Source organism: Tamandua tetradactyla, chromosome 23 (assembly GCF_023851605.1).
Source record: "Tamandua tetradactyla isolate mTamTet1 chromosome 23, mTamTet1.pri, whole genome shotgun sequence".
Taxonomy (NCBI): Eukaryota; Metazoa; Chordata; class Mammalia; order Pilosa; family Myrmecophagidae; genus Tamandua; species Tamandua tetradactyla.
Window position 1 is genome coordinate 4,852,523 of NC_135349.1, and position 14,727 is coordinate 4,867,249.

Here is a 14,727-nt window from a genome sequence, read left to right on the forward strand (position 1 = left end):
GCCTCCAAAGTGGTCAGAATATTTTCAGGACAGCCATGTGCCTGCTTTTCCCTGTTTCTGTGTTCGTTTTGAACATTTATTTATAATCACCTAAAGGACACATGGATTTTATAGGTAACTTGACAAAGACTATATACTTTTCAAGAGACCACGGTTAAAACTGCCATATAAATCCAACAATTCAGAACTGAATTTGTACCAGTCAAGGTTTCTGTGGTTTACTTTTAACTGCAGTTGAATTGTACACTCATGTATCACTGGGGGTTTATGTAGGTTAGTTATCCCTGAATCTAAAGTCCATATATGAGCAAAAGACAAGTGAAATGATTTCTTCAACATGTATGAACCTGGCACTTAACCTCTCCAAGTTTTCTTCAGCTCCAAAAGTGAAGGTGTCTGTGTTGTGATTATGATTTCTTGGGTCCCTCTTTATAAACCGAACAGCTACAATCACAAGTCAAGATAATCAAATGCCAATAACATGTATTCACCCGGGCAGGCTCAGTGTAGTTCCTTGTAGCAGGGCTTGCACTAGACACCCAGCGCCTACTAGATGAACATGGGATGTAAACGACACCCAAGCCTGTTCTGACCTCATATTTCCCAACTTGACTGCCTGGCAGAGACTCCACATTGCTTTCCACCCGTCCTCTTCTCCTGATGATGATGCTTAAAATCTGATGAGAGCAGGCCATGTGGGCTCAGGCAAGCACTGCCCTATGTATTGCGAGAGCACTGCTCTTCTTTCTCGCCCTTTGCTTCCTCCCTGTAGCGCAGAAGGCGTCACAGCTATAGACAAGTTTCATTGCCCTTTTATGGTAGAAAAATGAATTGCTTGCCCAGCAGTGGAGCTGAGAGAGATGACAGAACGGAAAGTTGTCATTTGTTGTGGTTTTGGCAGTAATATAACAGTGTCACCCCCGCCCCCCTGCCCCAAGCCACCCCTGGATGGAAGGGTGCACAACAGGCATTCACTGAGGGAAAGCGCAAACCCCAGCCAAACAGTTCCCAGATGCCTTCTTCCTTGGCCGTGCCTGCAAACTGAGGCGTTTATTTATGGGCAGTGTCAGCCTTATTTTTTTGGAAACACACTTTTTATAAAATGAGGTATAAACAGCCGAAAGTTCTAAGCTGAGGTGCCCCAGAAAACACTGTTTCAGCCAGAACACATCTGCAGGACTGACTTCATTTTCTTACGCAAAGAGGCAGGTTAGACTCAGACAGCCAGGGTGGACACACTGTGAAGGAGGGACTGCAGCTTTTATTGCAGCCCAGGGCAGCCTTGATCCTTCTCCTGCAAGGCACTGAGGGACAGGAAAGCAGCCAGATAAATACATTCCCTGAGAAAATACTCAAATATCTACGGTCCTTGGGGTAATAAACAGCAGTTAGTACCATAGGGCCTTAAATTGTTTGCATTTCTGTCAGGAGGCCCATGGAAAAAAGGCAGGCGTCCCAACAGCTGGGAAAGCATGTTGCAAACTGAGAATTAAGCAATTCTCTGTGTGTACATCAGAGTTAAGGAAATTAAGCTTATCTTCGTAAAAGAAATTAAGTTTATCTGGCATATTTTCAGCTGGAAAAATCTTATGAAATGGGTGGCAAAAAACATGTTATGGATATATGGTTTCTTCTATATTTAAAGCACCCAAAGCCCATTTTCAAAAACAAACAAACAAACAAAAAAACCCACGGGTCTGTGGAACTGCAGCAGAACAACAATGCCGAATGACCAGGGCTTCCCTCACTTCTCCGCAGCGAGTGGCGCCTCTCCCACAAGCCCCCTGCGTCCAGGAGGCTGGGCTGCGGGGATCACCAGCACCACGAGAGGCAGCACACAGCAGCAGCCTCCTGGACATCTGGCCCCGATGTGGCTGTGGACCAGCCCCCCTTTCCTCCCCTACTGTCTCTCCTTGGCCATCTCCATCTCCACCCTTGGCACTGCTGCCTCTCCCCTCTACCAACCAAGCCAGTCCTCACAAGACTGGTTTCTTCAGGTCAATGGAATCCCACATAGGCCTTCTGGAGAATGAATCACACATATCCTTCCTGCACCAAGAAAAGGCTTCGGGACTAATGGATCTGTTAACTGAGGAATACAGAATCAGCGTCTCTTCCCACAACTTGGGTTACCAGGGTAAGAGAAATAATCAGTTATGATAATGCAGTGGCCAAGATGCTCAGCCTCCCTAATGCTCAGAGCCCTCTCTACTTCCTGATCCCTCTTTTGTTGCTCTAAAGAGCTACCTTCCCTAAAGCAGCATTTTGATCAAATCAGCGTTCCAATCAAACTGCTCCTAGGTTAAAACCTTCAACAGCTCCGGGGCGTTTCTAGACTATAATTCACCCTCCATGTCCTGCTTTGTAAAGCCCCCTACTATGTGGATTCTATCCATCTTACTCCTCCTTTTTCCTCTTGCTCTAGCTATACCTTTCTACCTGCTGACTCTCCACACAGCTGTGCACCATGTACACCGAGGCCCTGAAGTGCTAGTCTCCCTATCGCTACCTAGGGCAGTCAGGTGGAGCCACTTCTTTCATGAATTATTTCCTGGCTATGCCAAACCAAAGTGACTTTCCTCTCCTCTCATTCCTATCACCGCATCCCGGGGTCATCACCACCCTCTCATCATTTAACTGTGTGTATATGAGCTCCCACCCCACCCCCCGGCCCAAGTCTTAAAGATCTTTTAAGTTAGGATTGTGGCTGTCCCTGATTGTATTTCTCCTCGCAGAGCAATGCTCAGTAATCGTCTACTGAATAAATGAATGCCTAACTTCCAACCAAAGCAGTGTGTCCCACCTATCCCTGCAAGCCTGTGCAAGGGAGAGGAACAAACACGGCAAGGTCAGAGGAAAAGAAAGCGTTGGGAGGGTAAGGGGCAATACCCTCGTCGGCTCCTTCTACACTAAGGTGAGGCAAAGGATTTCTATGAAGATTTAGGGAAGGGAAGACCCTTCACAGTAGTGAAAGCCACGATGACAGAGGTATTTAGGAAGCAAGGGTACTTGTCTGGAGAAAAGATACCAGCTGGGTAAAGAAAATGTTACATCAGACTGGGTGCTGGCCTTGAGGGGGAAAGGGAGGTAGGTTTATTACAGGAGGTAAGAGGGACTTGGAACTAAGAAGGTCAGGGTAACTCACAGCAGAAACAGCACCAGAGGATGGTTTTTAGCAGCAAAATTCCAATGGAAGAGGGGAGAGAAAGGCAAAAGGACAAGTTTCAGTTAAAGAAAAGAGAAGAAAAACCTGTAATATATCTCACTCTTTGGGTAAAATTTGGCATCAACTTCTCAGAAACAGAGAGCTTTTGAAACTTAAAATGCTTTTCATATGAACTTCAGATGGGAAATACAACTGACAAGTGCTTTTATGAGGCTGCAGGGATTTGATCTGAGATATTCTCCTAGCCTGCTTCTTTTTGAAAATCAAATGCCAATGCCAGTTTGAAAACCTTCAATTTCCTATAAATCGGCTGGAAGGACACCCAAAAGGTCATCTGGTCTCTCTTTTGGCCTTAAGGCCAGACAACATGCAAGCTTTCCCAGAGAAAGGAGAGTCTTTCGTAGACTGCAAGGGCCCTGGGCGCTCAAGGGCCCCTTTCACTGGTTACAATGTGGTAGTGATACATCTTTGATGGGTCGTTTAAGTCTGCTTTCTCAGTGAGGCTGGAAAATATAAGCTCCCTACTACTTAACAAGGAAAGAATCTAGTGCAAACAGAGTAACTTACATTCAGGAAGGCTTCCCTTCTCAGGATGAATAATCCTTCAATCTTCCCACAAATCTGTTGACATTTTCCTATTATGTGACAAGTTTTCCCATCTCTTAACAAAATGACCAATCCATAAAATAGAATATCTGAGTAAGGGTCTTTCTAGTTTCTAAGAGCGATGCATGCTCAAGGCAGTAAAGCAAAGCAGTAGAGAGAAAGAGGTGTGTGTTTGGGGGGGTGCATGGATACTGTGTGTGTGGCTATGGAGTCAAGCAGAGCTAGATTTTTTATCGTTAGTAGTTTTGTTTTTAATCTTTGTTATATAAAAATGTTAAACATATATAAAAGTAGTCAGGATAACATAATGAGCCTCATGTATCCATCATTCACATCCAAATAATCATCAACTCATGGCCAAACTTGGCATATTTATATACTCAAGTATAATTTGAAGCAAAGCAAACTTAGCTCATCTATACTCTCCTTCCATCTCCCATCCTCCAGTATAATTTTGAAGCAAATTTTGAAGATTATATAACATCTCACTTGTATCTCCAAAAAATAAGGACTCTAGAAAACAATACACCATACCAAAATTTCACCAAAAATACAGAAACACAGTAATTAATTCTTGATGTTGTCACTTACTAGCTGTATAGACTTTGAGCAGATGAGGAGGATAAAACCCCTAGTATACGTGTCTAAAACCCGGTGAGTATTATATTAACAGGTGCCCTACAATCCAACCTGTTTTAACTTCCAACTCAAGAAAATCATTCCCAGATTTACTGTGATTAATTATAAAATCAGGCTCAGATAGAACAGGTCACTAACATTTTGCTCTGCTCCTTACACCTGAATTTAGTAGATGAGATTTTGTTCCCCACACTGGTCTGAGCTACCAAGGTTATTTTGAGTCCATCTTCTCAGGGGACATTAGCATGTGGTACAGACAGACAGCACACAACTGTTATTTAGCTTCAGAGGAGATGATGAGGGATTGGCGCCTCAGCCTAACATGCTGGCCATGAAGGGCAGCAGGGTTTTCAAGGTCTCTGAACAGAGCACCAGCTGCAGATAAAGAGATACATTTTCTAACTGTGGTCTGTGAAAAGGGCACATGGCCTTTGGGGACTTAAGAGTTGACAGAGGTCCTTCTTATTCTCTGTATCTTTGTCTCAAAGTCAGGGAAGAACACTGATGAGTAAAAGGTTATTTACATTTCTTAGATACCACAGTGCAACTGGAACATGACCTTGAATTCAACAGGAAACACAGCAATGCTACCCAACTGCAGTTTCAGCCTAAGCTTTGCTTTAACTTTACTTAATGCTCTGAACATGCCTTCCCCACATTCCTTCTTTCTCAAATAGACACCCACGGGGATGGAGGGTGCTTTCATGCTTGTGTTATTACCATAGCAACAATTTCTCCTCTACTTGGAAGGCTGGAAACTCCTGCAGTGCTCTGTGCTGAGAATGCAAAAAGGGGACACTACTGCTCTGCACGTCAATGCGCGGGTGCACGCGTGCGCACGCACACACACACACAGCAGCACACTCTCCTTTCTCAAGGACATCACAATGAGAATCACTAAAACAAATTAAGATGCTGACACCTGGTAACATACAATTAGTGTAAAGAGAATAAAGGAGGTAAATCACTCTTCATAAAAAGACATTTTGTAGATATCACTTTCTTAAGTGATTTTTAATTAGAGATTTCTGAACACTTTAAATCAAAATGTATCACTCTTTGGATGAGGCCACAGGCCCAGAAAAATGCCATTAAATTATTTTAGCAAAACAGATAAAGGCACTAAACAAAATGGTGTGTGGTTTCTAGAAAAGAGGTATTCAAGTTTTGTAATTCCTCCAGTTTGTGAGCAGAGTTAGTCTGCAATGGGACTGACAAGCAATGGCTAACTGATGGCCACAAAAACCGCAAAAGGGTGAGAGTTTCTATTTTAATAAAGGGTTCACAGAAACCCCTGCTAAACCCCGCCCAGAGACTTCTATAAGTACTATAAACAATTTATTTTAGTAGAGACCAAAATAAAAAACAAGAGACCAAGAGATCTGTCCTTCTGCTGGGGTGCGAGAACAAGGGGAAGCGCGCAGCTCTCCAGGCCCGCCTGTAGCGCCGGGTGGGAGGGGCGGCGTGAAGGTCAGTGCCCTCCCGAAAGACAAAACACATTACAAATGAGTCATGGAGACAAACCATGGATTTTTATCTTACTTTGTGACTAATTCTGAGTTCTCCAGCAAAATGACTATCATTTTGTTTCTAGACACTCGCTATGCTCATGCTCTTTGAAACTGTTTCAGAGATTCTTTATTTGTCCAGGGAGGGATAGGAAATCAATGAGAAATGCAAGAGGAGGAGATACAGCAGTGAATGGAAAGACTCAAGAGGCAGGCTGGGCCTCATCTTGCTCTCCCCAGCAATGAAGACTAAATTAAGAACTGTCATTTCTTACCGTACTTTTAGCAAAAGATTTGACTTTAAAAATCTATCTCCTTTGCACTGTGCATTTTGAGGAGCTAGGATACAAAGTATTTGAGTGCAGGGTTTAAACAACTAAGGTACAGATTCCACACAACTGGGGGAAGTTCCTCCTTTCACTACCTGAGCTGCGCCACACTATCCACTATTCAGCATGTCTCTAGCTCCCTCGTGCGAGCAGCTGCTGTTCACTGACACCATAGACCCGGCACCAGACTACGCGTCTCACCCTCTTATGCCATTTATGTTTCACAAAAGCTCAAAGAAGTCGTAGCTCAAGGAGATGAAGTATTTACTCTAGGTCACAAAGCCAGGAAGTGGGAGAGCTGGAATTCCAGCACAATGTGGCCCAATATCAAAATCCCTGGTCTTGACCACCATGCCATACTGTTGCCCTCACTGTAAAAAAAGTGAGAGCCATGTATTTCTTTCTTTCTTTTCTTGTTATTTCTTTTATATTTATAGCACACGGTGGACCTAGGGCAGGGCACTGTCTTCAAAAGAACTTACAGAAAACTCACTAATATAGCCGAGCAACTGCACCTGTCACAAGCAGTGCTGACAAAGGAGCAAAACAAAGAGGCCTCATTCGGGACTGAATAGGAAGCTCTGGGATTTGTTTACTGGGAAGGTGAAACATTTTAACTGTCCGAAGTAGCTTCACCTGGGGTGAAAAAGTGGGATGCCTTCAGGGGGCAAGGCAATGTAAATGCCCATTTCCTGAGGTTAGGGAAGCCAGCAACCACCACCCAAAGTCACAGGCCACGAACCTGTCTTCTGACGGCCTTGGCTCTGGGACTCGGCCCAGATGATAAGCTCCCCTCACCTGCCCTTCCAGTTGGCAGCCGGCCTCTCCGAGGCTCCCAGGGGAAACCAGCTGAGCGACAGCAGCAGTCTCCAGGAGGGAGTGTGGAGCGCAGTGCTGCCCCTGCCCACACACACTTTATCAGTCCCCTAGACCTGCCCTCGCCTCTCAATAGTCCTGGGCAGGGCAAGAGTTAGAGGCTGTTGTTTTTACCAAAGTCCAACATAAACAGATAAAGTGGATGTAATATAGGAATAAAATCTATTTTTGTAGGGTTGAGGGAAACCAGAATAAAATATTCATGTTGGCATTTTTAACTCTTGTCTTCTACCTTTTCCTACTTTGAGTAGATATCAATCTCCCTTTTAAATAATCACTGCAAACAACAGCAAATATGGTATTTATTTGGCTTTTATTGGGAAGACAGTGAGACAAAAGGTAAGCAAATATTTGCCTTTTATGGCTCTTATTCTTCTTGGAAACAACAACAACGAAACACACCTTGAAATAACCAGGTTCTCTACTCACTGGGTATGAAGACATTAAGCAAGGGAAGTGTATACTCTATGGGTGTATAATTATAAACCAAAATCTTTCAAGGATCGAGATGCCTCCGATACAGATTTATTATGTTGTTTATTATGGGAAATCTTAAAAAGTGCCAACTAACAAAAAAAAGCTAGATTATGAAACCTTATTGCTACGAGGCAGGCTCGGCTCAGTGCTTGATGGAAAGCTCTCTCTGCAGGGACAGACTTGGGGCTCCACTCTGGGGCTATGTTCCAGGGCCTGGAGGCTCCCCTTTGAGCTCTTAGAAACACTGGGCTCCCCCTTGTTCCCCCTCTCCCATCCCCTTACTTCATGCCTCGGTGTTGCCTTCCTCACCTCAGGTTTCTGTGGGGACCAAAAAGAGCTGAAGGCTTTGCAAGCCACTCTCTAGGATGTGCCTCCAGGGAGCACTGCTACCTCAGAGCCCTGAGCCCCTCTGGGTTCTGGAGGAAGTATTTGCCTTGAAGGAAGGAGGGGCAGGCTAGATTCCCTAAGGAATTTCCAGGCCCCCTGCTTCTTTGTGGACTTGCACTATGCAGCAGGGAAACCATTCCAGGAAGTAAGCCTTCGTTTGTGGGCTTAAAAGTGTTTTGGTTTTCTTGTCAATGCTACTTTCGGAAAAAAGTCTTCCTGGAGAGCAGAAACAAGAGCATCGTGCTTCCATCTTATCCAGATAAAAGTAAGGGCCTGTGCTCAGCACAGGAGTCAGGTGACTGGCTGGGCCTCAAATTACAGTGTTGCTAATAAGTGCCAGCTGTCACTTATCACAGCTGTAGCTGCCCTGGCACTGACAGCTGGCACAGAATCATTTAAATGCTCCTCACGCACCCACTTAGTTACTGTAGGCTGCTGCAGAGCCTGTTTTGTCAGCAACAAACCAGCTCAGGGTGGATGTAAACCCTAGTTACATTTCATTGCTACAGAGTCAATAATACTGAATGCTACAAAGAATAGGATGGGATCTAGAAAGGGTAAAAAAAAAACAAGGGAAGAGAGCTGGTGGGTGAGAAAGAAAAGTAAAAACAAACACAAGTGACGTAAGAAAAGATGTATGGTTACACAGCCATACTTTCATCCTCAGGCTCCATCTATATCAAAGACACCAAAGTAGGTTTATTCTGAACAATTATTCTGATTAAAGTTTTACCACCAGAGGTCTCTCTTCTCTGTACTTGCTCACGAACACTACTGAACCTTCAATTGATAGCCCTTGCCTTACTTTCTGAAAAGCCCTACTTAGGTATCTTTGGGTTATGGAGCAAAGTTAAGGCTCTTGAATGGCAGGAAGAGATTCAACAGGGACTCTCTGACCCGGAGGATAAATCCTCCAGAAGCACCACTTTGAAATCTCCTTTTTATCTAATGCTCTGCAGTCACATACCAAACACATTCATTCCCCAAAGCAGCTTGCTGGAAAACAAACTGATGAATTCTTTATCTTAGAACACACAAGGGAGCTTAGGGCCTTGACAAAAGCATTCCCTACTATCAATGAAACAAGGACTCGCTCAGTATTTCATCAAAGATAGAGCATGGTACTCTTCAGGGATTTCAGGGAATGATTCCAGGCATTCAAGCCCTCCTCCAGACAAAAATACTAATATAAACTCCACCTCTTTGTAGAGTGATGACTTCCTGGAAATCTAACTGGAGTTTAGGTTACTGGCAAAGACACTGCAAGGAGGAAGCAGATTCCCTTAGTCTCACATGGGGCAAAATTAATCTGTGGCTCATTTCAAACGTTAGGAATCCTTGTAGATTAATGGTTGGTTTAGACATCTTGCTGAAGAGAAAGTCATAAACAGAATTTGCACAAGTGAAAAAGGTAAAAGCATATACCCTGAGAACACTGACACATCTGATACTAAATTCAGAGTGCATGTGGTGGTTTTGTTCTAGTACTAAGCAGAAAACTATTTAGTTGGTTCTGCTTACAAGACAGTGTTCTGCTGACATGCATACTTTTAAAAAAATGCCCAAGAGAAAAGCAGTCACTATTCCTTGTGGAGCACTGCTGCCACCTGGTGGCTGCTCTTTAATAGGTAATAAATGAGGAGAGGATGGCTTAATTTTAATTGGAAGGATAGGGTGGGAACTCCTCGCAATCTGCTCTGCTGACTGATCCAGCTCGACCAAGCTGCAGCTGCTTCAGGTTCCCACGGTGGGCCAAGCACCTGAAGACCCTATCCTAACCGGAGAAGGTAGGTCCAGAATGTGAATGTTATTACCTGAAGCACACAGCAACTGATAATGTTTTATGATGCATTCCCTCCATTTTTAAACACTACCAAGTGACATAAGAAATGAATAAACGGAGAGACATACTATGGACCTAGATGGCAGGAGTCAACATTTTTAACGTAGTAACTCGATGTGATTTTAATAAAAATGCTACTAGCATTCTTTACCCTCTAGCATTCTTCAACTCCTGTGACCTAACCCTCAGGGAGCCCCACCCTCCACCTGCTGAGCTGCCTGTGTGCTCCCAAGGGATCCTTTAGCTGTTTCTTGTCCTGACTCCAAAATCCTTCTCCAGCCTGGATTCCTTGTTGTGTCCCCCACGCTAGGCACTTATCACGTTTACTGAGCACTACCACCTGCCAGGCAGTGGGAAAATATGCACAAGGGACACTTGCACCTTCAAAACTCAACATGTCCAAAACGAAATCTCCTGAAATCTTTTTCTATTCTATTTCCAACTTTGTGAATAATGTCATCAGCCACTTCATTGCCCAATCCAGAGAAACCTGTGTTATCTTTGATTTTCTACTACACCCAGTTTCAGAATATGACTTTCTAACCTTACCTCTGTAATATCTTTCAAATTCGCTCTTTTTCTCCTCTCCACCACTCTCCAGAGTTAGTTTTGATCCTCATTATCTGTATCAGTCAGGATACACTAGGTTAATCAATTGGAAGAAACTCAAACCTCAGCAGCTTACAACAAAGGTGTAATTTCTCATTTATGTTGCAAGTCCATCTTGGCAGAGGAAGAGACCCAAAAATACACTAACTCTTAAAGCTTTTCCTCCAAGTGACCTATCTCATCTACATTCACGTTTCACTGGCCAGAACAAGTTACATGGCCACCTCTATGTTCAACAGGACATGTATATTCCTACCACAGGGAGAGAAAGTAGAATATTTGGTGCTTCTCCGGGAAACTTAAGTCTTTAGGAAGCTTCTACTGACATCCCAGGTTTTCAAGACACTTACCTGGATGCCATCTCAGACCTCAAGTTTGTCCTTATGCCCACCTGTCACGCTCCTCTTTTGTCTTCCAAATCGTGTGAGTTCTTTCACTGGAGGACTCTAATTTGGAACTTAAGAGGAAATGTAGTTCCCAGCTCCTCCTAAGCAATTCATGGGGAAGCCCTGGAGGGGTGGCAGTCATGTGCAGTTGGTAACAGACAATCCCGCACATCATCTCTCACATGGACTATTTTCATCAGCCAAACAGAGCTCCCTGCTCTAAGACCACCCTGGCTTTGGGGCCTACAACATCCTCCAGCCTCTCTGCAACTCCCACCCTTTCCCTCCCTTGGACACTGCTTCCTTGACCTGTGTGTTTTAGCTCACACTCCACCTTCCCAGACATTCCAGGATCAGAGGCATTGTCAGCACACAAAAATATAAGTTGGTTATTATACTTTCTTAATCCTAAGTGCCAGAGACTGTTGGAACAAACGTTATATCAATAGTCTGGAGAGGGGACATCACTTTGAAGGATGCATCCATACTTCAAACAGAAATGTAAGAATGTGAAAAACAGTGGATATTAAGATAAGAAAGGATACAATTTTAGTTCATTAGTTAACTTTTTCCTTCTTCCCCAATCTCCAACTTTATCTCTTCACTCCTCCACAAAGCAGATATACTGCAATGACCAAGTGTGCTCAAGCTGTTTTAAAGAAATGGGTGCCAAAATCTGCTAAAACGCCAAGTGGCTTACGAAGAGTTGACACATTTTAAAGCATTCATAGTTTACAGTGTAGGAGGCACAGTTCAAGGGAGAATAATCTGAGCACAAAGTAGGGGAAAAATAAGCAAGAAAAATGCTGGCACAGTGAAAGAACAATAAAAACCTTCACATTTTACATTATAACATCTGCTCTTATATGAGGATGGTCTGAAACAGGGTTTTAGAGCTTTGTGACTAGAATTTCACCAGTGGCCCACTTCGTTGTAACCATGTCAACCACCATTCACAAAGTATCCATCTTCACTTGCTTTCATGAAAAGAAAAGCACTCAAATCCTTCTCATGGGTTGGCATGCAGATAAATAGCAAATATTTAGGCCATTAGGGTAGCCAGTAATACCATAACACAAAAAGGAAAGTGCATCCTTACCTTTCGGCAGCGAGGATTGGGACAGCTGAACCTCTTCACATCACTGTCCAAGAGGGCAGGGAAGCTACAGGAGGGGCATCTAGAATCAAAAGGGCAGAATTAATATTTACTTGGAATATTAAAGTATGATTTGGTTCCTTATAACTTAAAATGTAAACTGTGATTTTGAGTGGACAGCAGAATGTTTTTCTTCTTTTGGGTGCATGGTCCAGGACTCGAACCCGGGTCTCCTGCATGGAAGGTGAGCATTCTACCACTGAACTACCTGTGCACCCAGTCATATGCTGTTTTTTTTTTTTATTGACACAACAAAACAACATACAAATAAGAACATTCTTAACATATTTCTCAGTCTTCATTAAAACATGGACTGAGAATCTCTCCTTTGTGCTGGCTCTTTCCAGGAAATGCAGGCACCATTGTGGGTATTTGCTCAGTGTAAACCCCTCAATAAACAAAGCCTCCATTTTGTGAGAGCTCCTTGCACATGTCCCTTTCCATCCAAACCAGTGCACAATGGTTGTACTTAACAAAACAAAAACTGCCAAGGAATGTTAATTAAAATTTGAGCTGCAGATTTCCCATTAATAAAATATCCTCTTAATTTTCCATCAAGAAATGCCAAAAAAAATCTAGAAGGTAGAGTTTTGTTAGAAAGTTTCCATCATCTGGTCAAGGTGCCCTGGCAGTTTTCACAATGGGAAGGAACATCCTTGACATGAGCTGACAAACAGAACCCTCGGATGCCAAGAACTCACCTGACAAGCTCATCAGCATAGGCTGCGGCGACTTCTTCTTCTGCCTTTCGCTCATAGTACTTATACAGGATAGTCTGGGGAAGCACCTTCTCCAGCTCACTAGTTGGAAATGAACAAGTACAGCTGCCTTCCATGCAGCTGAGTTCTGACTAGAAAGATAAAGTAAGAAGGCAAAGAAGAAAAAAAGAATATTCCATCAAATTTTCAGAAAAATGAAAAGCCTCAGTGGATAAATACATCTTTAAATGGGAGGTACATAATTAGTGGTTAAAAACAGATTTTGAGATTCTTGCTTCCCCCCTTCTCCTGAGAAATCACTCAAAATAACAAAAAACTCATAAAACAAAATCAGACTCCATCTTTGATACTGCTAGAGGACCTCAGTCAGCCAAAACCACAACATCTGACACTGGAAAGCTGATGGAGGGGGGTAAATGGCTTAGCAGACAGGAGGAGGGTCACAGCTCAGTGTCTGAAAAGGACATCTTCAAGAGAAGCAAACTGATTCCCTCAATACAACCTGGGGAGACTGGAAGTATAAGATATCTTGGAATGCAGAGGTGAGTGGTGGGGAGCAAGTGGGGACTGAAAGGCATAAACTGCAAATAGGATGGTTTGAAAATCTGTTACAAAGACCTTCAGGTCCTACCCTCTTCAGATAGAGTTAAGGGAGATATGGTCTCTGTAATAATCGAACCAGGACTGGGAACTCAAGAGGAGGACAGAGCTGAGGTATGGGACTGAAATCAAAACTAGAACTCAAAGTCAGATTCAAAAGAAACTAACTCCATGGAAAAAATAAACCATTCATTAATTTCAAAAAACGAAAACACTGAATAAAAGAGGAACTGTAATCGAGTGTGATACTAGGATCAGCAAAAAATATTCAGTCATAATAATTTAAGTATCACATATAGTTTTAATCAAAATTGTGACAGATCTACATTGAGAAAACTGGTGTGTCAGGGGACTTGTGGACTGTAAGAAAGTAGAATTTTTCATTTACCATCACAGGAAGAATTGTGGGGAACAGGTATTAATTCTCTAATTGGTTAACAGAATTTCCCCGTTAAACTACAAGGGCTTGGAGATGTCTTTTTAGGGAGCTGTTTTAAACTACAAATTCAATTTCTTTAGTAGTTATAGGGTTATTTAAACCACTTCAGACTGGATGTATGTGCTTTTTAAGGAAATGGTCTATTTCATCTTTGTTGGTGAATTTATAAATGAAGGGCTGTTTCCTTATTATCCTTTTAGTATATGGCTGACAGGGGTGGAGGGGGTTACCTTGTAGTGAGTGACATGCCATTTCATAACTGTTTGATAAATTGTCTTTCTTTTTTCCCCTGTCAGTCTTGCTAGAGGATTATTGATTTTATTTTTTCAAAGAACTAGGTTTCCATTTCACTGATTTTTCTCTATCGTTTGTTTTCAATTACTTTGATTTCTGTTCTTTATTATCTCCTGTTTGCGTTCAGCTTATTCTTTTTCAGGTTTCTTAAAATGGGAGATTAGATTATTGCTTTGAGATCTTTCCTCTTTTCTGATGTAAGCATTACATTTCAGCACTGCTTTACCTGTGCCCCATGAATTTTGGTAGGCTGTATTTTCATTTTCATTCAGTTCACCATACTTTATTAATTTCCATTACAAATGATCAGATTATTAGAAGTGTGTCGCTGAATTTCCAAGTGTTAAGGAAATTTTCCTATGTGTTGATTAGTAGTTTGATTCTATTGAGGTCAGAGAAGAAACTGTGATTTCAATCCTTTTAAATTTAAGATTTGTTGATTGGCACAAGATACAGTCTACCTTAGTGTATGTAAGGTTTTGGAGACAAAAGAGAGAAGAGGCAGACCAAAAAACCTTAGAGTGAGTGAGTTTATTCCTGCGCTCCTGGGCAGAGCTCACAGAACTCCAGGTAGGGAGATGCGAGCTCACCGCTGGGTCCTGGTGCTGGCGGTCTTTAAGCAAGGGGTTAGGTGACGTCTAGAAGGGGTGGCACATTTCACACAGCTCGAGTCTGGTGACCTTCCCTGTTCCC

General features: G+C 42.8%; 1 protein-coding gene across 3 annotated transcripts in view; it reads right to left on the reverse strand.

Moving 5' to 3' along the window:
* Positions 1–14,727, reverse strand: part of RNF216 (ring finger protein 216) — a 208,130-nt gene that overhangs the window by 84,069 nt on the left and 109,334 nt on the right. For all 3 annotated transcript variants that reach the window (XM_077140519.1, XM_077140517.1, XM_077140518.1), the window contains exons 12-13: positions 12,684–12,832; positions 11,926–12,004 (exon numbers count right to left, since the gene is read on the reverse strand). In XM_077140519.1, the coding sequence (XP_076996634.1) occupies positions 11,926–12,004; positions 12,684–12,832 (228 nt within the window). The remainder of the gene's footprint in view (positions 1–11,925; positions 12,005–12,683; positions 12,833–14,727) is intronic.